The sequence below is a fragment of the Sphaerodactylus townsendi genome, linkage group LG08, assembly GCF_021028975.2.
Source record: "Sphaerodactylus townsendi isolate TG3544 linkage group LG08, MPM_Stown_v2.3, whole genome shotgun sequence".
In the NCBI taxonomy this organism is placed as follows: domain Eukaryota; kingdom Metazoa; phylum Chordata; class Lepidosauria; order Squamata; family Sphaerodactylidae; genus Sphaerodactylus; species Sphaerodactylus townsendi.
In genome coordinates this window covers 69,383,393-69,401,075 of record NC_059432.1, presented here as the reverse complement: position 1 = coordinate 69,401,075, position 17,683 = coordinate 69,383,393, and the positions used below count along the sequence as shown (strand labels likewise).

The following is a 17,683-nucleotide window of genomic DNA, read 5'->3' as shown; positions in this document are numbered from 1 at the left end:
GGTTTGTTTTGTTTGTTTGGCTAAGTAGCCTTCCACTACTGCTGTTTACTACTACTTTCTGCAGCCATCTTGAATCTTGGAAAGACATGTTTTGTGGCCAAAAGTAATATACCTTGAACAAAGCACAGAATACCTTATCGAAAGAATGACAAACCAATCTCTTCAACAAGACAGACTACAGTGCCAGGAGAAAAAGAGAGCAAGCGAAAGGGAGTACAGCTGGTCAAGATATGCAAAAAGAACCACCCTCAAATGAGAAAGGAGTTTGTTTTTCATGCTTGTTGTAAGACACCTTTCAAAAACATTTCCAACTTGGAATTATTTGAGACTGTTAACTTCTGCAAGTAATGTGAGATTTGACAGAAAAGACTGTTTAAAACGAATAGTGAATTGCTTTAAATATATACTTCAGAAAACTGAATGGAATTGCATTTTTGTACATTTTTAAAAAAATAAAAGATATTTCTTAGAAAATGCCTTTTTGAGTTCATTGCTGCCCTGCTTCCTCATGAAAGTTTCTTTAGACAAAACACTGGGGAAATGACAGTTTCTGTCATGTAAGCACCCAAATGGCAAATTAAGCTGAATACTGCACTCTGTGTTCAGTTAGCTAAGTTTTAACATTGATTTCATGTGTGGCTTGTGAGGGAGGTTGTCAGTGCTGACTGCCGCCATGCTGGTCTGTGCGTTTAGCTCTTGAGTCTCCTTGTTACTCCAGATCATGGTGACTGATGACTCCCTCAGGAATTGTCTCCAGACTATTAATATTCCATCTGTATCTGATACCACGGTGGGGTTGTGATTGACTGTGGAGTGGCCAGAACAGAAACTCAGAAATATGAATATGTCAGCAGAGCAGTTTGTATAGAGTCCAGGTCAGTTTTTGTCCTCTTAAGCATTGCAATAATATAAATATTTAATAATGATGTTCTAATTTGTTGTTTTAGATCACTATGATTTGTATACATTAATACTGCCATCCTCTATGCCAGTGATGGCGAGCCTTTTCGCGACCGAATGCCCAAATTGCAACCCAAAACCCACTTATTTATCGCAAAGTGCCAATGCGGCAATTTAATCTGAATACTGAGGTTTTCATTTAGAAACGCGTTACTCGGAAGTAAGCTTGGTGAAGCAACCATGCAATGCTTCAAATGGGTGAATCACGACCCTAGGAGGGTTTACTCAGAAGCAAGCCCCATTGCCAGCAACAAAGCTTACTCCCAGGTAAACGATCGCGCCCAGGCCAGCCTAGATGTGGGTGTGGGTGTGTGTGTGTGTGTGTGATTTTCCGCCCCTCCACATGATGGACTCTGCATGCATGCCCACAGAAAGGGCTCTGAGTGCCACCTCTGGCACCTGTGCCATAGGTTCACCATCACTGCTCTATGCTGAGTTGGCTATAACAATTGAGATTATCTATTAGGTTTAACTCTTGTACTGAATTCTAAGTATACTCCAGAAAAGCTGGAGAGCAAGAAATTGGATGAAGCTAAGAAGCTTATTTTTTTCTGTCAGGTCACAACTGACTTATGGTGACCCTGTAGAGTTTTGTTCTGCCTCCAAGTCACAATCCTGGGAGGTCTCCCATCCAAATACTAGCCAATGTCAGGTCTAAGAGTGTGTGACTGGCCCAAGGTCACCCAGTAAGCTTCCATGCACAAGTGGAGATTCAGCACTGAGTTTCCCAGGTCCCAATCTGAAGCTTTAATCACTGTATCATGCCAGGTGGTTCAGTGGTTAAGAGTGGCTATATAGGCTCCTATAGGACTTGTCTTTTACTGTTTCTTTTCAGTCCGCTGTATGTCCTCTGTGCTCTATCTGATTTGGCTAGATAGTTAGGGAATTAGTCTTTAGAGCTTCCTCCTGCTGCTCCGGAGGCACCTTTAAAACACCCACCTTTTTCGCTCTTATCCGAGAACGCTCAAGATGGCTGCCAAGTCTTTCTCCCCGCAGAGACAAACCTTCACCCGTTCATCCGCAGAGGGGATGAGGGTTGCCACCGCCGCTGTTTCCAACCCCTGCTTTTGCTTAGACAGCTCCCAGCCACCATCCGAGCAGGAGATAATGTAGCCTGCTCCTGACGGCAGGGGTGTATTTACAATGGGAGTCAAATGTCCCCAGGTGCCCCCCATTTGGTCACTGGGGGGCGCAAAAAATTCAGGATCTTTTTTTGGTATTTTTAGTGTTTTTTTCTGTTTTTGCCCTGCAGGGGGTGCACTTTTAGGCTAGCAGCACCAAAATTTCAGGAATTGTTCGAGAGACACTCCCACTGATATCACCCAGGTTTGGTGAGGTTTGATTCATGGGGTCCAAAGTTATGGACTCCCAAAGGGGGTGCCCCATCCCCCATTGTTTCCAGTGGGAGCTGGTAGGAGACGGGGGCTACACCTTTGAACCAAACTTCACCAAACCTGGGTGGTATCATCAGGATAGTCTCCTAAAGATATTTTGGTGCTGCTAGCTTAACAATTACACCCCTGACAGCAGGTACTCCCCAAATTTCCCCAGATTCTCCTTTTAAATCCACCTTAAAGGGAGAATCTGGGGTCCCCAGTTTAAACAACATTGAAAGTGATTCTATTGGGGGGGATCCACCCCCAAACAGCATCACTTTCAATGGTGTTTAAACTAGGGACCCCAGATTCTTCCAGGTTGAGGGAGGGGCTGGCCCTCCGGAGCCAGAGCCCGTGCCAGCACGCCGACTCAATCCCTTCTGGCCTGCCCAGCAGTAGACCTGGGCCCCTTCCAGCCTTCACAAGCAGTAGACCTGGGCCCCTTGCTGCCTGCCCAAGTGGTAGACCTGGGCCCCTTGCTGCCTGCCCAAGTGGTAGACCTGGGCTCCTGACTGCACGCCCAGTGGTAGACCTGGGTGCTGCGCCATGGGATTGGCAGATGGCTTGATTTCTCTCCTCCCTCCACTGTAGGGAAAATGAAGCGGGGTGGGGGGGTGGATGGGCGGAAAACTCAGATTATGCCCTGGGCTCCATTTTCCCTAGATATACCTCTGCTCCACCCTCCCGGGGTCCCTGCAGGCAGGCTTCTGCCCTCCCCAGGCAGGGGAGATTGGTGGCTTATTTCTCCTCCCTCCTTAATCACTGAATGCTTTGGAAGGGCAATGAGGGAGGAAATAGAAAATTACCATCACTCCAGAGAAGCCCAAGAACCCTCTTCTAGTTTCCATAGGCAACAAACCAGACCCCAGCATAGCTCCTACAGGAAATCCAGGCAGGAAATCTCATCAGTTGAGAGCGGTAAAATGTGCTTAAATTATTGCCTTTCTCAGAAAATAGATGGAAGCAAGGAAGAATGCCTTTGCTGCGTTGGTGAATATTGTCAGGGGACAAATAGTAATTCAGTTGCTTACGTGTCATTACCAGCTGATGTGAGGCATAACTGGGCATCTTTACCCAAGTATGAAAACTGAGACATAATCCCCAGTAGCAAGGACATAGGTAAGGGGGGGGGGGGTTCCCCGGGTTCAACCCCCCCCCCATTACATGTCCAAAGCTCTGTCCCCATTTGGGTTTTTTTTTGTATTTTAGTGTTTTTTCAGTTTTTGGCCTGTAGTGGACATGGCTTTTAGGCTAGCAGCACCACAATTTCAGAATTTGTTGGGAGACTCTCCTGATGATACCACCCAGGTTTGGTGAGGTTTGGTTCAGGGGGTCCAAAGTTATGGAGTCCCAAAGAGGTTGCCCCATCCCCCATTGTTTCCAACTGGAGCTAATAGAAAATGGGGGCTGCACCTTTGAGGGTCCATAACTTTGGACCCCCTGAACCAAACTTCACCAAACCTGGGTGGTGTCATCAGGAGAGTCTCTTAAAGATACCCTGAAAGTTTGGTGCTGCTAGTTTGACAATTGTACCCATGATAGCAGGCACCCCCAAATTTTCCCAGATTCTCCTTTTAAATCCACCCCCTTTGGCATGGATTTAAAGGGAGAATCTGAGGACCCCAGTTTAAACATTGAATATGATGCTGTTTCAGGGTGGGGGATAATCCACCCCAAAACGGCACCACTTTCAATGTTGTTTTAACTGGGGACCCCAGATTCTCCCTTTAAGGTGGATTTAAAAGGAGAATCTGGGCTCTCTAGTTTAAACACCATTGAAAGTGATGCTGTTTGGGGGTGGATTCCAGCATCACAGCGGCCACCCATGCACCGGGCTCCATTTCCCCTAGCTACACCTCTGCCCAGCAGGGAGGGCAGAAGGGGCTGCCGGCTGGGAGCCCAGCGGTGGGGGAGGGGTGGTGGGGGCAGGAGAGTCTGCTGTCCCCAGCCTCAGAGAGCTGGTTTTATAAGCACTGAGGTCGGGGTGGGGCTTGGGGAGGTGTGGCCACACCCCCAGGGGTGGGTAAGGGCCCCGCCCCCAAACCCACACCATAAATAATCTATACCTATGTCATTGCCCAGTAGGATATCCTTTAGCATTTACCCAAGCTTAGTTTTTTGGTGGAGACTATCGGTGGAAGCAGACCATGTTATGAAGACAGTGTGAAGGTAGAATAGCATTAATACTGTGTTTCCTCAAAAATAAGACAGGGTCTTACATTAATTTTTGCTCCAAAAGATGCGTTAGGGCTTATTTTCATGGGATGTCTTATTTTTCCCCCATGATTTTGCACCCCTCACGTGGCCAGATCAGCTGCCCTGGGGAATCTGTAACTAGGGCTTATTTTTGGAGTAGGGCTTATATTTCAAGCATCCTTCAAAAAATCCTGAAAAATCATGCTAGGTCTTATTTTTGGGGAAACAGGGTAATAAATCTCTGACACCCAAGGGTGCCAGTTAAGAATTTGAAAATGAGACCCCTGTGTACTGTTTGCAGAAGTGCCTGTGGATTTTTTTCTTAGGGAGAGCAATATCAGTTCTACCTTCCATTAAGTTCTGATAGAAAGAGTTGAAAACAGAACAACAAGCTTAAAATGCAGCCAAGCTTACTATAAGTGTTCAGGGGGAAAAAAGTAGATTTGAAGTAGGCTGCTGTGATCATCTCTTCCCTATCCCCACCCCTAGCTGAATATTAGCGATGTTTCTGCCATTTTTCCAATTATATAGGGGACATTGGATTGGGTCTGCAAGTTCTTTGGTGTTCAGGGAAGCGGATTTTGCACTTTCCCTTCCACAGAAACCCTGAAATCTTAAAAGAAAAGCAACAACCCCAACCCAAAACTCTGGTACTGAAGGTTGTGGGAGCCTCATGTTGAAAATGCCACTGGGCTATGGGCAGTGCAGAAGAGAGGCAGCATTGGGCTAGATTGCCCCTGCTTGTACTTATGCTGTTACAAGAAGTTATTGCAGTGCTGTTTTGTCTGGGAGGCTTTTGTTGACCACAGCATCATCTTTTCAGTTCTCCTGGACTGGTGGGAAAAGAGGCAGGCAGGAAGCATCTGCTAGTGACTTCCATTTGAGGTTTATTGGCCCCAATACAGTGTCACCTGTTTCTCATTCTTATAGTTGGAATTAGGGAACCTGATTAAGAATGATCACTGGCACTTTGCTTGTAGGGCAGTAGATGAAAGGTTTAACTGCAAATGCCAGGATGCGCACTGTGCTCCCTGTTACATTTCTGGGGAGCACAGTATCAATTTTTACTTGAGCCAGGTGCCAGCGTAACTCTGGGATTGGCCTAAGTGTTGCTGAGTAAGGCCTGATGGGTTTATCATTCAAAGCCAAATTTCAATGTACGTATGTAGTCTTGCAGAGGCCTTTCTATTCAATCCATTAAAGGGAGCATTTGGATATATAGTTGGACTGTTTTCAGAAAATTGCTCTTAAGAAGCATGAATTATGCTGATGCATCAGAAGCTATCATGTTAAGTCACACCCTGCAGCTTGTCAGATCCTTTGTCGTGAACTACTGCAAAATTGCTGTTACTACCTTGGAACTGATTAATACATTGACAATGTGACTGAAGATGTGTCTGGGCCTCTTTACTAGGCTACTGAATTATTTCCCCCTTGAGCATCTCTCCTGAAGTATCTGTGAGCTGCAAACTAGAATTATAATGCATTTTGTGCATATTTGAAAACATTATCTAATGGCACAACTTGAGCAGAATGATTGTATTAGTTCATTGGAAATCAGAAAATGGCTGCTTTTCTGAGGGTGGTGTGATACAATACACAGCTGCAAGGTCCTGGGTTCAGAAAATGTCATTTGAATCATGAATTCTTTAGGCAAACCATTACTACTCAGCCTCAGTAGTATTATTCAGGAGGGCATTTTTGTAAAAGAAATAGAGTTATAGTATAACTGGCCCAGGAAAATGCACTGTTTCTAATGCTGTAATACCATATTCTGCACTGTTTAGCACATCATGCGTAATACTTATGCTTAGTTCAGACATTAGCTCAGTTTCAAATACCTGTAATTCCTAGTCCTTTTACTTTGCTTATTAAATGTATCATCCTACTGATTGCACTGATTTAAGTTGGGTTATCCATACTGAGTCATTGAGAAAGGCAGACTGTAAATAACCCAAATAATTTAATAAATAAACTGGCTGACTCAAACATTAAAAGCAGTTCTTGTTTAGGATTGTCAGACAATTTCCATCAATAGGGCAGAACTTGAAATCCAACTAACATATTTATTCCTCTTCATTAAAATATTTATACCTATCTTTTCAAACCATAGCTGTCCGATAATCACGTCAACTTCCACAGGAAAGTGCTGTTTGTGTACAACTCTGACATTTGCTCCATTGCAGTTCCTTTCTGAATTTGAGAAGAAAAACAGTATGTGTTCCTTATAGCAAAAGAGTGTACAGTACTCCTCTACTATTTCTAGCTGGGAAGCTGGAAATGGTCATGCCCTACTCCTGAACCACTCTACAGGTATTCTAGATGTAGCAACATTATTGATATTTTAATTACATTTTATTCTGCCTTTCCTCAGAGTACCTCAGGATGACACATGTAGTTTGCCAGGTGGGGTTATTTATTTATTTAAATATTACCTTTACTTGTAGCTCAAGTCAGCTTATAAATCATAATTAAAATCAAAATTTAAAACCAATAAAAGACATTAGAGAGGCTGAGGCCCCTAAGCCACCCAAGGGAGAGCCCTGATGTATATTACCTTTTCCTTGTGTCCTCTCTGGGTCTGCCCCAAAACCTATCGCAGACCCATCCTGCAAGCTCTGTGCTCAGAACTCACTTCTCAAGCACGTGGGGGCCAATCCAGATCAGGACCATGAGGAGAGAAGGCTTAATCTTTCCCACTGTTTCATTTTCCCAACCTGAAATGGCCTTGAGAAACTGTTGTTTGCCAGATTGGGGAAATCTATTTGTAGCTGTCAGTACACATCTAGTCCATCAGAACCACATAAGGATCGGGAAAATGGCTTGGTCTAATTCAGAACCATGGCATACAGGTAGAAGTGGCCACTTCTACCTGTATGCCATGGTTCTGAATTAGACACTTTGCACCTTGGAACTGAGTTCTGAGCAGTTCACACTGACAGAACCCAGGGTGGACCCAGAGAGGACACAAGGCAATGTTAACATATAGTAAAGCCATGAACGTTATGCCAGAGTGGGGATCTGAATCTAGGTTTCTCCAGTCCTATTCCAGTGCACTAACAACTATACTATGCTGATTAGGTCCAGCAGGAAAGTAGTAATAAACTGCTAGTATAAATATAGGCTAATCCTATCTCATTGGATCTTGGCTATATTCACAGCTAATTGCACTGAACCACTCTGGAGTTACCATCAGGCTAAGCATCTGTGTCACTGTCATTTGAGGCGTAACACAAAAGTCCATCTACTGAATACCTGCCAAATGCGTGGATTCAAGAAAATACAATTTGTAGTAAAAAATACTTCCGCAGCAGCCATGCTTCGCTGTGTTGAAACAATGGGTTGTATGCCCTCTTGTGGTAAAATAGAAAAGTTCTAGGATTCCAGCCAGGTGAGGTTCACTGTTTGCTAACTTCTTTGCTTTAGGCAGATATCAGTTAAAACTTCACTACTTGTTACATTTGAGGTCTGTGATTGAATGTACCTCTGGCTGGGGCTTGTCTTGCTTTTTAAAGCTGAAATGCAATAGTTGAGAGGCTACAGTGGTGTTCAGAGTAGGAATTGGGAGACCCAGGTTTGAATCCCTACTGTTGATACTAGAAGTCCAGGTTTGCCTTGTAATCTAGCAAGAGTTGATTTAATGGCTGTCAAAACAAAACACTGGACTCTCCCAGCAGGCTTCCATTCACTTATTTCACACGATGATTTCTTGGGTGGGAAGCTGGGAGATATTTTAAAGTGTCTGAATTCCAACCAATTGTTGTCTGTTCAATAATTCCAGAGAATTAGCAATATTAATCTGTTGCAGAAAACATAAACAGTGGTGACACGATAGAAGGCTAATACATTTATATTGTAGCAAAAGCTTTCAAGGGACTGGAGCCACAGATGCAAGTCAGTTTGTTAATGTAGGGGATAGGCTATGCCGAAGATTCTGAATCCCGCCACTATCTTCTAGTTCAGTGAATGTTAGCATGAACTGGGTTTTTTTCCTTATTAAATGGAGAGAGCATGCTCAGGAAGTACTCTAGGATCCCCTTCAAGTAAGTGCTTGTTCATTTTTAATTTCTGAAGGAGTGAGTAGCAGGAAGGTGGCAAGTGGACTCCAGCCATATGAGGTGAGAAAGATGCTTTCAAGATTTAACAGTGGGTATTGCATTTGTAGGGGGCAAAGCATGCTCTTGGGGACTACATTGGCATAGGGGAAAGATGAGTGTTTTTGTGGGGGGGATTGGCTGTGAGGAGACTGTTGCATTGGGGTTAGAATTCTGAATGGACAGGCATGTTTTGAGCACACATTCTACATAACATATCTAAAATTTTCCACATTTTCTGCATTCCTTCCTGTTTGCACAAGAGTTTAAACAATGACTGATGCTATTGCTGGTGTAATATAGTTGCTATGAATTACAAATCAAGAACTCCACAGTTGAATTTTCCGCTGTGCCATGAACTCACTGGGTGGCCCTGGACAAGCCACTCCCAGCTTCTATACTCCTCTGCCCAACCAAGGCGCAAATGTGGGGTTTAGCAGTGTAGATCTACCCTTCTCTGCTTAAATTCTTTGTAGCCCCTTCCTCTCTTAGGGTTGCCCACTTGAGAAATTCTTGGAGATTTGGGGGCAGAGCCTAGAGAGGATGGAGTTTGGGGAGGAGAAGGATATGATACTATCACAACCAGCCTCTATTTGTGAGCTGCTTTTTTTTCTGAGAGAATTGATCTTTGTAGTCTGGAGATCAGTTGTAATTTGAGGAGAGCTCCGGGCCCGCCTGGAGGATTGCAACCCTCTAATGTAGATACCAGGTTTCTCGGTACAATTTCATGTTGCATATTATATGGTGTTTAATGAGTGGTGAGCACCATTCTCCAAACATTGTTAATCATACATGGTGGTGTGTTTTATTCTGACTTCTAGTAAGGATTTTTTTCTGTTTGTACACATCACTTCCATATTATGCTAATTTATTTAACAAGCTTTTACATCTTTTCCCCTTATTTGCCTTGTCATCAAATTGAAAAGTACCTTATTTAATCTCTTTCTTGTTTCTTCACTTCACTTGGCTTGGCTGAGATTTTTGCTTTATCTGCTGTACTTACAGTGTGGTACAACTTCTTGCTTTCAGCTTCTCCAGATCTGTTTTCCTGCTGGTTCCTTGTTTTCACTTTCAGTTTCTTTTCTGACACCCTGTAATGTAAACTTTGTAGAAATTATATCTGATCTAAAAAAAATGGCTGCTGTCTTAGATTTTAGTTTTCAGTTCATGCTCTCAGATTGCAGGTGCAGTGACCCCTTAGTTTTGCTTGACTTGCTTCTTAGGTTTTGGACATCAGGATACCTGTGACAATATCAAGCCGCAGTGAGACAAGGAGATTACAAATATAGAAAGCAATACTTTTTTTTTAAAGTGTGAGATGACACTAGGAGTCAACATGTCTTGGGAGCAGGTGCATGGGTGGAAGTAGATTTTTGGAAATACCTGCAGTGAAACTACAGGGGAGTTGGGCATAAAACTTAATTCTCTTGCAGTATCAGCAGACAGTTTTCAGCAGAAAACATTACAAAGAGACAAAAACTAGCTGTTTTAGGAAGTGCTGAAATAGGGCTGCCAACCTACAGGTGGACCTGGTGAGCTTAGAATTGCAGCCAATCTCCAGAAAACAGAGATCAGTTTATCCAGTAAATGGCTGCTTGGAAGGTGGACAGTAAGGTATTGCGCCCTGCCCTCTATGGGCTCCACCTCAAATCTCCAGTAATTTTTCAACCTGCAATCGGCAAACCTGTTCTTTAAACTTCATGTCTAGGCTTCAGTTCATGACATCCACAATTTATTGCTTTCCAGTCCTCTAGAAATTTTGAAGCCATGGGAAAATATTTTGTATTTTAAAAAGAAAGAGAATTTTTGAGAAGATTGAAATATATGCATTAATTACTTATCAACTAAACTTATTTTACTGATTTAAAGGTATAAAATGCATCAGTGCAATCCATGGGAGGGAGCACAAATTGAGTAATGGATGGTGTGCGTGGTTGCACCCATGCAGGAATCCACTCATCCAGAGTTAGGGGCAAATATACTGGCAGTGGAGCATCCAAACCTGGAAGCATCCAAACCAGGAACCTGCACCAGTCTGTGTGGGAACAATCTGGAAGCATTCCTGGAGGCAGAACTGATGTTAGTCAACTTCCAAAAGACTTTCAGCCCAGGAATGCCCCCTGCACTGGCAGCTGACATGTCACTAAAAAGTGTGGCTGAGACCATTGGACTGCATGGGGTTTTTCAGGATGTTTTGTTTTTCCTTTCTTCCTGCACCACCTGAAACCCCATTGGACGTAGCACCACGGCACTCCCTCCTCCCGATGAATCTGTCCCTGCTCCTATGGATTGCACTGTAAAACTTTGTGCTACTTAACACATTTATAAAATTTACAAGTGTAAATGGCTTTGTTTTCTACAAGCAAACCTGCAAATGTATCCAGTACTGGTAGGGCAAGCCTACCATGTCTGCTCAGAATCCTACTGAAATCATGGTTACTCCCAGGTAACCTCCCTTAGGATTCCATTGTTGGATGAAACCTGAGGCTCATATGTTGGGACTTATGGGCAGATGTCTGGAAAGAAAACATGGAATTTTGTTTTTATATGATGTCAGTAGCAAGAATAGTATATGCACAGGAATGGAAAACTCCAGCTATACCTACAATTGAAGAATGGTAGATGATTATATTAGAGTTGGCTGAGATGGCCACGTTAACTTTGTTACTTAAAGAAAAGAATTGAGTTCATGGATAATTGGAAACCCTTGATAGAGTGCCTAGACAAAACAGAAGAAATAGATTGGTGACTAGTGGTTTTGAAGTCTTAAGACTTGCTAAAATAAGATCCAATAGAGAGAAATGAGACTCTAGATGATCCAATAGAGAGAAATGAGACTCTAAAATAAGATCCAATAGAGAGAAATGAGACATTATTAATAATGATGTTAAAGAATTAATTTCATTTTGATGCTTAATGGCCCAGTGCTTAAGTAAAATATTAAAGATTAATATTTGGTGCAGAAGAAACTGTAAAGGCTAACAAGATTTCCAGGGTATAAGCTTCGGAGAGTCAAAGCTTCCTCTGTCAATGGATGAAGGACGTTTTTACTCTGGAAGGCTTGTACCCTGAAATCTTGTTGGGATTTAAAGTGCTACTGGACTCAAATCTTGCTCTTCTCACTCACTCACTCACTCACTCACTCACTCACTCACTCACTCACTCACTCACTCACTCACTCACTCACTCACTCACTCACTCACTCACCCAACTAACCAACACAGCTATGCTCCTGAAACTTTGCTTCCTATGTTAACATAATGGGAAATCACTGTGTTGACAGACCTTTAAGAGCAAATGTGTAGGTTTGGGGGGGATGATTTGACGCTTGGGTGGTACTCTAGTGTGCTTGGTTGTGCTTCAAAGTGTTTACTTTTTGTATCTGCTGCTGGCTGAGTGATGAGAAGCATGATTGAGCAGAGATTATTGATCCATTTGGTCTGACGTTAGAACAGATGCCTTTTTTGCCTTTCTTTTTAGAAGCCTTGATGTATCTCCTTGGTGATGCAAATAGACTCATGGATGCACATTGCCTTTTGTTTCCACTGCAATGGAGCATTTGAGTCAGGAAGGAGTAGTGCTAAATGTAGGCAATGAACTCATTTGAGCGTATTGCACCTACTCCTAAAAGCTTTCAGAACGTATCTGGCTTCAGGCAATGTTCTTTTTTCCACCTTAACTTGGACACTCTCTTTTAAGCAGGCCAGTGCCATGGTGAGCTTATTCCGGGCACCTTCAGTTCTGTTTATCACAGCAGGCAAGACTGTATGACCCATACTCGTGCTCATATTTTTGCCAACGTAATTTGATAGAAATTGCACTTGATAGAAAATGCACAGTGCTATTGCACTGTGTATGTATCCTATATTTATGCAATCATGTATAAAAGCCAGTGAAGGGCGGTGGTTAGTGTCGAACTAGGATGTTCTTTCAGACTAACCTACTTTACAGGTTGTTAAGAGGATTTAAAACATGAGCTGTATTCACATTTAGCAGTATTTCTGGGTATCCACATTTCCCCATACACCCATGTATGAAAACTGTTATATGTGAAAAATAGTGCTGAGATTTTACATACCTACAATTTCTTGGTTTTACTTTTGAATTACGTATGCAAGGCTTGTATGACTTTGTTGTTCTCTGTCTAGATGGGCATGGCTACACAAGAGTCTACAGCAGGAGCAAACCAGAGTGTTCAGTCTAAACACTTGGGTCACTGTCTTTCTCTCTGGCTGCTTGCTTTCTCTCCAGAAGGAGGAAGTGACTCACTTTTACAAATGAGCAATGCGGTGGCTTCCCCCCTTCATTTAATTTTAGTCACTAATCGCACAATTCACTAACCCTCTTTTAAAAACCTCATTGTAACTGGAAACATAAGTGGAATAGTCAGACATGGTCTGAAACACAGGGGAAGGGGGCTGCCTCCTGTCTTCCTTAAATTATTGTCTGGGAGATTATATGTGAAGCGGGCAAGAGCATCTGTACTGGATGATAAATTACAGCATTTTTTTTAAAAAAGAAATTAGGTATCAAAAAATAATTCGGGTTCTGTTTTGCTGCCAATACACAACTGTGTTCAATGCAAATCACAATGCACTGGTTGAGCTTCAATTCCTCTGACTTTCAAATTGTTCATACTTAATCCTTGGGGTGAGAGGTACTGCAAGCTGTTTGCAATAAGGATGATATTTTCTTCACCTTCCTTGGTCAACATAGTACTTGGTTCCTAATGTACATGGGTAAGGTGTCATCAAGTTGCAGCCGACTTAGAGTACAAGAGACATTCAGAGGAAGTTTGCCGTTGCTTGCCTCTGTGTAGCAACCCTCAACTTCCTTGATGGTCTCCCGTCCAAGTACTAACAAGTGCTGACCCTTCTTATCATCTGTGATCTCATGAGAAATCAGAATAAGCTAGTAGGGAAAAATAATTGGCAGACTAAGAGCAGACAGTACATATGCTAACACTGCTGGCTTATGTTCCCATAAAGGTGATATTAGTGAACAAAACAAAATCACACTTGCATGTCAGATAGTGCTGCAAGCAGTGCCTGATGCATTTTAGACTGAAAATCTCTCTAGAACCATGTTTGAAGTTTATAAATTGACAAGCAAGAACCCATAAGAATTTGCGGGAGGCATCTCACTCCCCCCCCCCCCCAGTGTACACTATTTCCTTTTTCCCTTTCCTGAAAGCCCACATAGCCTTTTTCCTGCTCTCCTTAGGGCTGCCAGTCCCTATCTGGGATCACTTCTCCAGGAGAACTGATCTCCATCATCTGTAATTCCAGGTAACATCCAGCCTCCAGCTGGAGGTTGGAGATCCTAGTTCCCATAAGCATAGGTGTCAAACTCGCAGCCCTCCAGATGTTATGGACAAGATGCTGGCAGGGGATGATGGGAACAGTAGTCCATAACATCTGGAGGACCGCGAGTTTGACACCTGTGCTATAGAGGAAACGGTTGCTTTGGAGGGTGGGGGTCTATGGCATTATGCCCTTCGGAGGTCCCTCCCCTTCTCCATCCTCCCCAGGTTCCACCACAGCTAATGGTTCATCAACTACAGGGAAATTCTGGTGCTTTATGTGGAGAAGGCCACTGCCTGTCATTCCCCATGTTCTACACTCACATAATCTCTACTTTCTGTGACTCTTTCATAGGAGCAGGAAGATTCAGATCCGGAATATCCCCCCTCATCTACAGTGGGAGGTAAGTGAATAAAGGGTTTTTATTATTTCCTTCTTTCTCCTTCCCCCATAGCTGTATTTGTACACGCACACACACTAATATTATTTATGTATCTAACAGTATCCATTCATTCCTTGTCCTAGTGCAACTCCACACTGAGATTTTCTAGGTTGGTTGTTTGTTTAAAATATTTCTGTGCTGCTGATCTACCCAATTAGGTGTAGCTGGTCTTCTTTCGCAATAAGCTGTGGAAAGATGAGAATGAAACTTTGTTGATTGTTACTTTTTGCTTAGATGATATGTAGCTAAGTATAAAACACCACACTTGACGGTCAAGCACACCAAAACACCTGCCCTACATCTTGCAAATAGTGAGACTAGGAATGGCTTTTGTAGTTCCTTGCAGTAGCAGCCTGCAACTATTTTGACCCTGCAGACATTTTTGGAATCCTGAGAAAGGCACAGTAGATGCTGTAGTAATTGTTCATGCACACAGCTTGTTCTCCCACAACATATGAGAATGTAATCATCTTGTCCAGTCTCAAATCACTAGACTCTAATGAGGACTTTACACACTTACAGCTTTATTTCAGAATTCCTATTTAGCACCCCAAAAATGACAGGAATTTTGCATCCTTTTCAGGATGGTCCCAGCCTGGTGGAATGCTCTGTCTGAGGAGACCAGAGCCCTGCGGGACCTAATGCAGTTTTACAGAGCTCCTATAAGAGTTGTTCTGCCAGGCATATGGTTGAGGCAGCTACAATTAACATCTAGGCCTCCCCCACCAACACTAACACTATCAACACCACTGACGTCAATTGAGATCTCCTCAGTGTGGTGATTCACTGAAAGATTGGAATACACACACTATCTTGGTAGTTTATGGTTTTATTAGATGTGTATTATTTATTGTGTGTGTGTGTTATGGATGTTTTGAGCCACCCTGAGCTCTAAAGGGACGGCATATTAAATTTAATTAAAATAATAAATTAATTAATTCTGAGGTAGAGAGGCATCACATGGCAAGCAGGCAGTTTGTATTTTAGCCCTGGAAGAAGGGCAGTCAATATTGTAGAGCAGTCTTGCATTGTACAGACAAGGTGCCCCATAATATTCTTGCAAGTAAGCTAGTGAAATGTGGACTAAACAATGCTACTATTAGATGGACTTGTAATTGGTTGACTGACCACATTCAAAGGGTGCTCATCAATAGCTCATCTTCATCCTGGAGAGAAGTGACTAGTGGGGTGCCACAGGGTTCTGTCCTGGGCCCAGTGGTATTCAATATTTTTATCAATGACTTGGATGATGGAATAGAGGGCATACTAATCAGATTTGCAGATGACACCAAAATAGGAGGGGTAGCTAATACCCCAAAGGACAGAGTCAGAATTCAAAATGACCTGGACAGATTAGAGAGCTGGGCCAAAACAAACAAAATGAATTTCAACAGAGATACTGCACTTAGGCAGAAAAAAATGAAATATACAGACATAGGATGGGTGACATCTGGCTTGACAACACTACATGCGAAAGGGATCTGGAGTCTTAGAAGACTACAAACAGAACAGCAGTGTGATGCGGCGGCCAAGAAAACAGATGCGATTCTGGGCTGTAGAATACTCTAGTCAATAGGAGTATAGTGTCTAGATCGAGAGATGTAATTATTCTTCTCCATTCTGCATTGGTTAGACCTCACGCAGAATATTGTGCACAGTTCTGGCCACCACAATTCAAGAAGGATATTGACAAGCTGGAACAGGTCCAGAGGAGGGCAACCAAAATGATAAAAGATCTGGAATCCATGTCCTACGAGGAGAGACTTAGGGAGCTGAGTATGTTTTGTTTGGTGAAGAGAAGGTTAAGAGGTAACATGATATCCATGTTTAGATATTTGAAGGGATGTCATGTTGGTGAGGGAGCAAGCTTGTTTTCTGCTGCTCCAGAGACTAGGACCAGGAGTAATGGGTTGAAGGTGAAGGAAAAGAGATTTCCACATAAACATCAGGTACAACTTCTTAACAGTAAGGGCTGTTTGACAGTGGAATGCACTACCTCGGAGTGTGATGGAGTCTCCTTCTTTGGAGATTTTTAAACAGAGGCTGGATGGCCATCTGTCAGGAGTGCTTTGATTGTGTGTTCCTTCATGGCAGGGGGTTGGATGGACCTGATGGCCCTTGGAGTCTTTTTCAGCTCTATGATTCTGTGACAATGAGTGTGTGAGTACTTAGTGGAAAACCAATACAGGAATGGGTAATATAAAGTGTATCTACTCAGTTACTGGTTGTTTGTATGCTCTGCAAGCAATCTGCAAGTAAATCACGAAACTGTGATAGTAACACTAAGGAACAGCATGTTAATTGTAATGCTAAGCAGAGATATACCACTGAATCCATTTAAGTCAATTGGCTTAGAAAGTTGTAACTCTGTTTAGGATTGCACAGTGGCAGATTTATGCTTGGAGTAAAGGAAATAGGGAAATTTCACAAGGTTACACCTCATAGACATATTCACCGATGAATCACCACCCTCATTTTCAAAGAGAACAGAAGTAGGTTCTTGCAAAGAGATGCTTGGGGCAGTGCTATGTGTGTATAATCTAAATCTCCCCATGCCAATGATGATTGGTGGAAACACTTTGGAAGAAAAGACTTCAGCCTTGAGTCCCAGGGAGAAAGGGGGACTGTAAAGGAAGTACGTAAGTAAACAAGTTGTCAGGAACAACCTCTTCCCTTGCAAGATGCCCAAGACTAGAACAGTCTGTTAGTTTCATGCTGCCTTGACTCATCTCCCATTCCTTTGGATCTGAACTCATCTTGAACTCTCCAAACCAGACAGCCCAGGATAACAAATAGAAACCAGTGTTGTTAGTTCTTAATTTTCATTACCATGCTGAAATGGACTTTAATTTTCTTATGAATGACTAAACAGATTTGCAGCCTTTCTTTCTCCTTACTGGGTATATAGAGCCTCACAAATGACTGAATGTAACTGTTGTTTCTCTTAGTCATCATTCCCACAAGTATGACAATGTGACCCTGATTAAAAGGCTCCATTTGCTGCTCCTGTACAGAAGTTCGTATGGTAGGAAATTCAGTCACCTGACTTACTACCGGTGAGTCAATTCCTGCTTTCAGGTGTTGACTGAATAAGGCAGCTTTAAACGTTTAGTTCTGGGAAAGCAGCTGCCTGTGCCTCTTTGATTTCTTTGGGCGAGAAAAGTCACTGTTTTAATGTTTCCTGAAAGTTTACTGCTGTGGCTGTTAGTCAGGGCAGTTGTGGGAGGAATCTTTATAGGCTCCTAGAGTTGCACAGCACAGAGGAGTCTTGGTAGACCTCTAATCTGATCGTGCTTTGAAGTAAGATTAACA

At 42.8% G+C, this 17,683-nt stretch overlaps 1 protein-coding gene across 3 annotated transcripts in view; it reads left to right on the top strand.

Annotated features, from left to right (window-relative positions):
• Nucleotides 1–17,683, top strand: part of IGF2BP2 (insulin like growth factor 2 mRNA binding protein 2) — a 75,880-nt gene that overhangs the window by 20,974 nt on the left and 37,223 nt on the right. For all 3 annotated transcript variants that reach the window (XM_048506378.1, XM_048506377.1, XM_048506379.1), the window contains exon 3: nucleotides 14,284–14,332. In XM_048506378.1, the coding sequence (XP_048362335.1) occupies nucleotides 14,284–14,332 (49 nt within the window). The remainder of the gene's footprint in view (nucleotides 1–14,283; nucleotides 14,333–17,683) is intronic.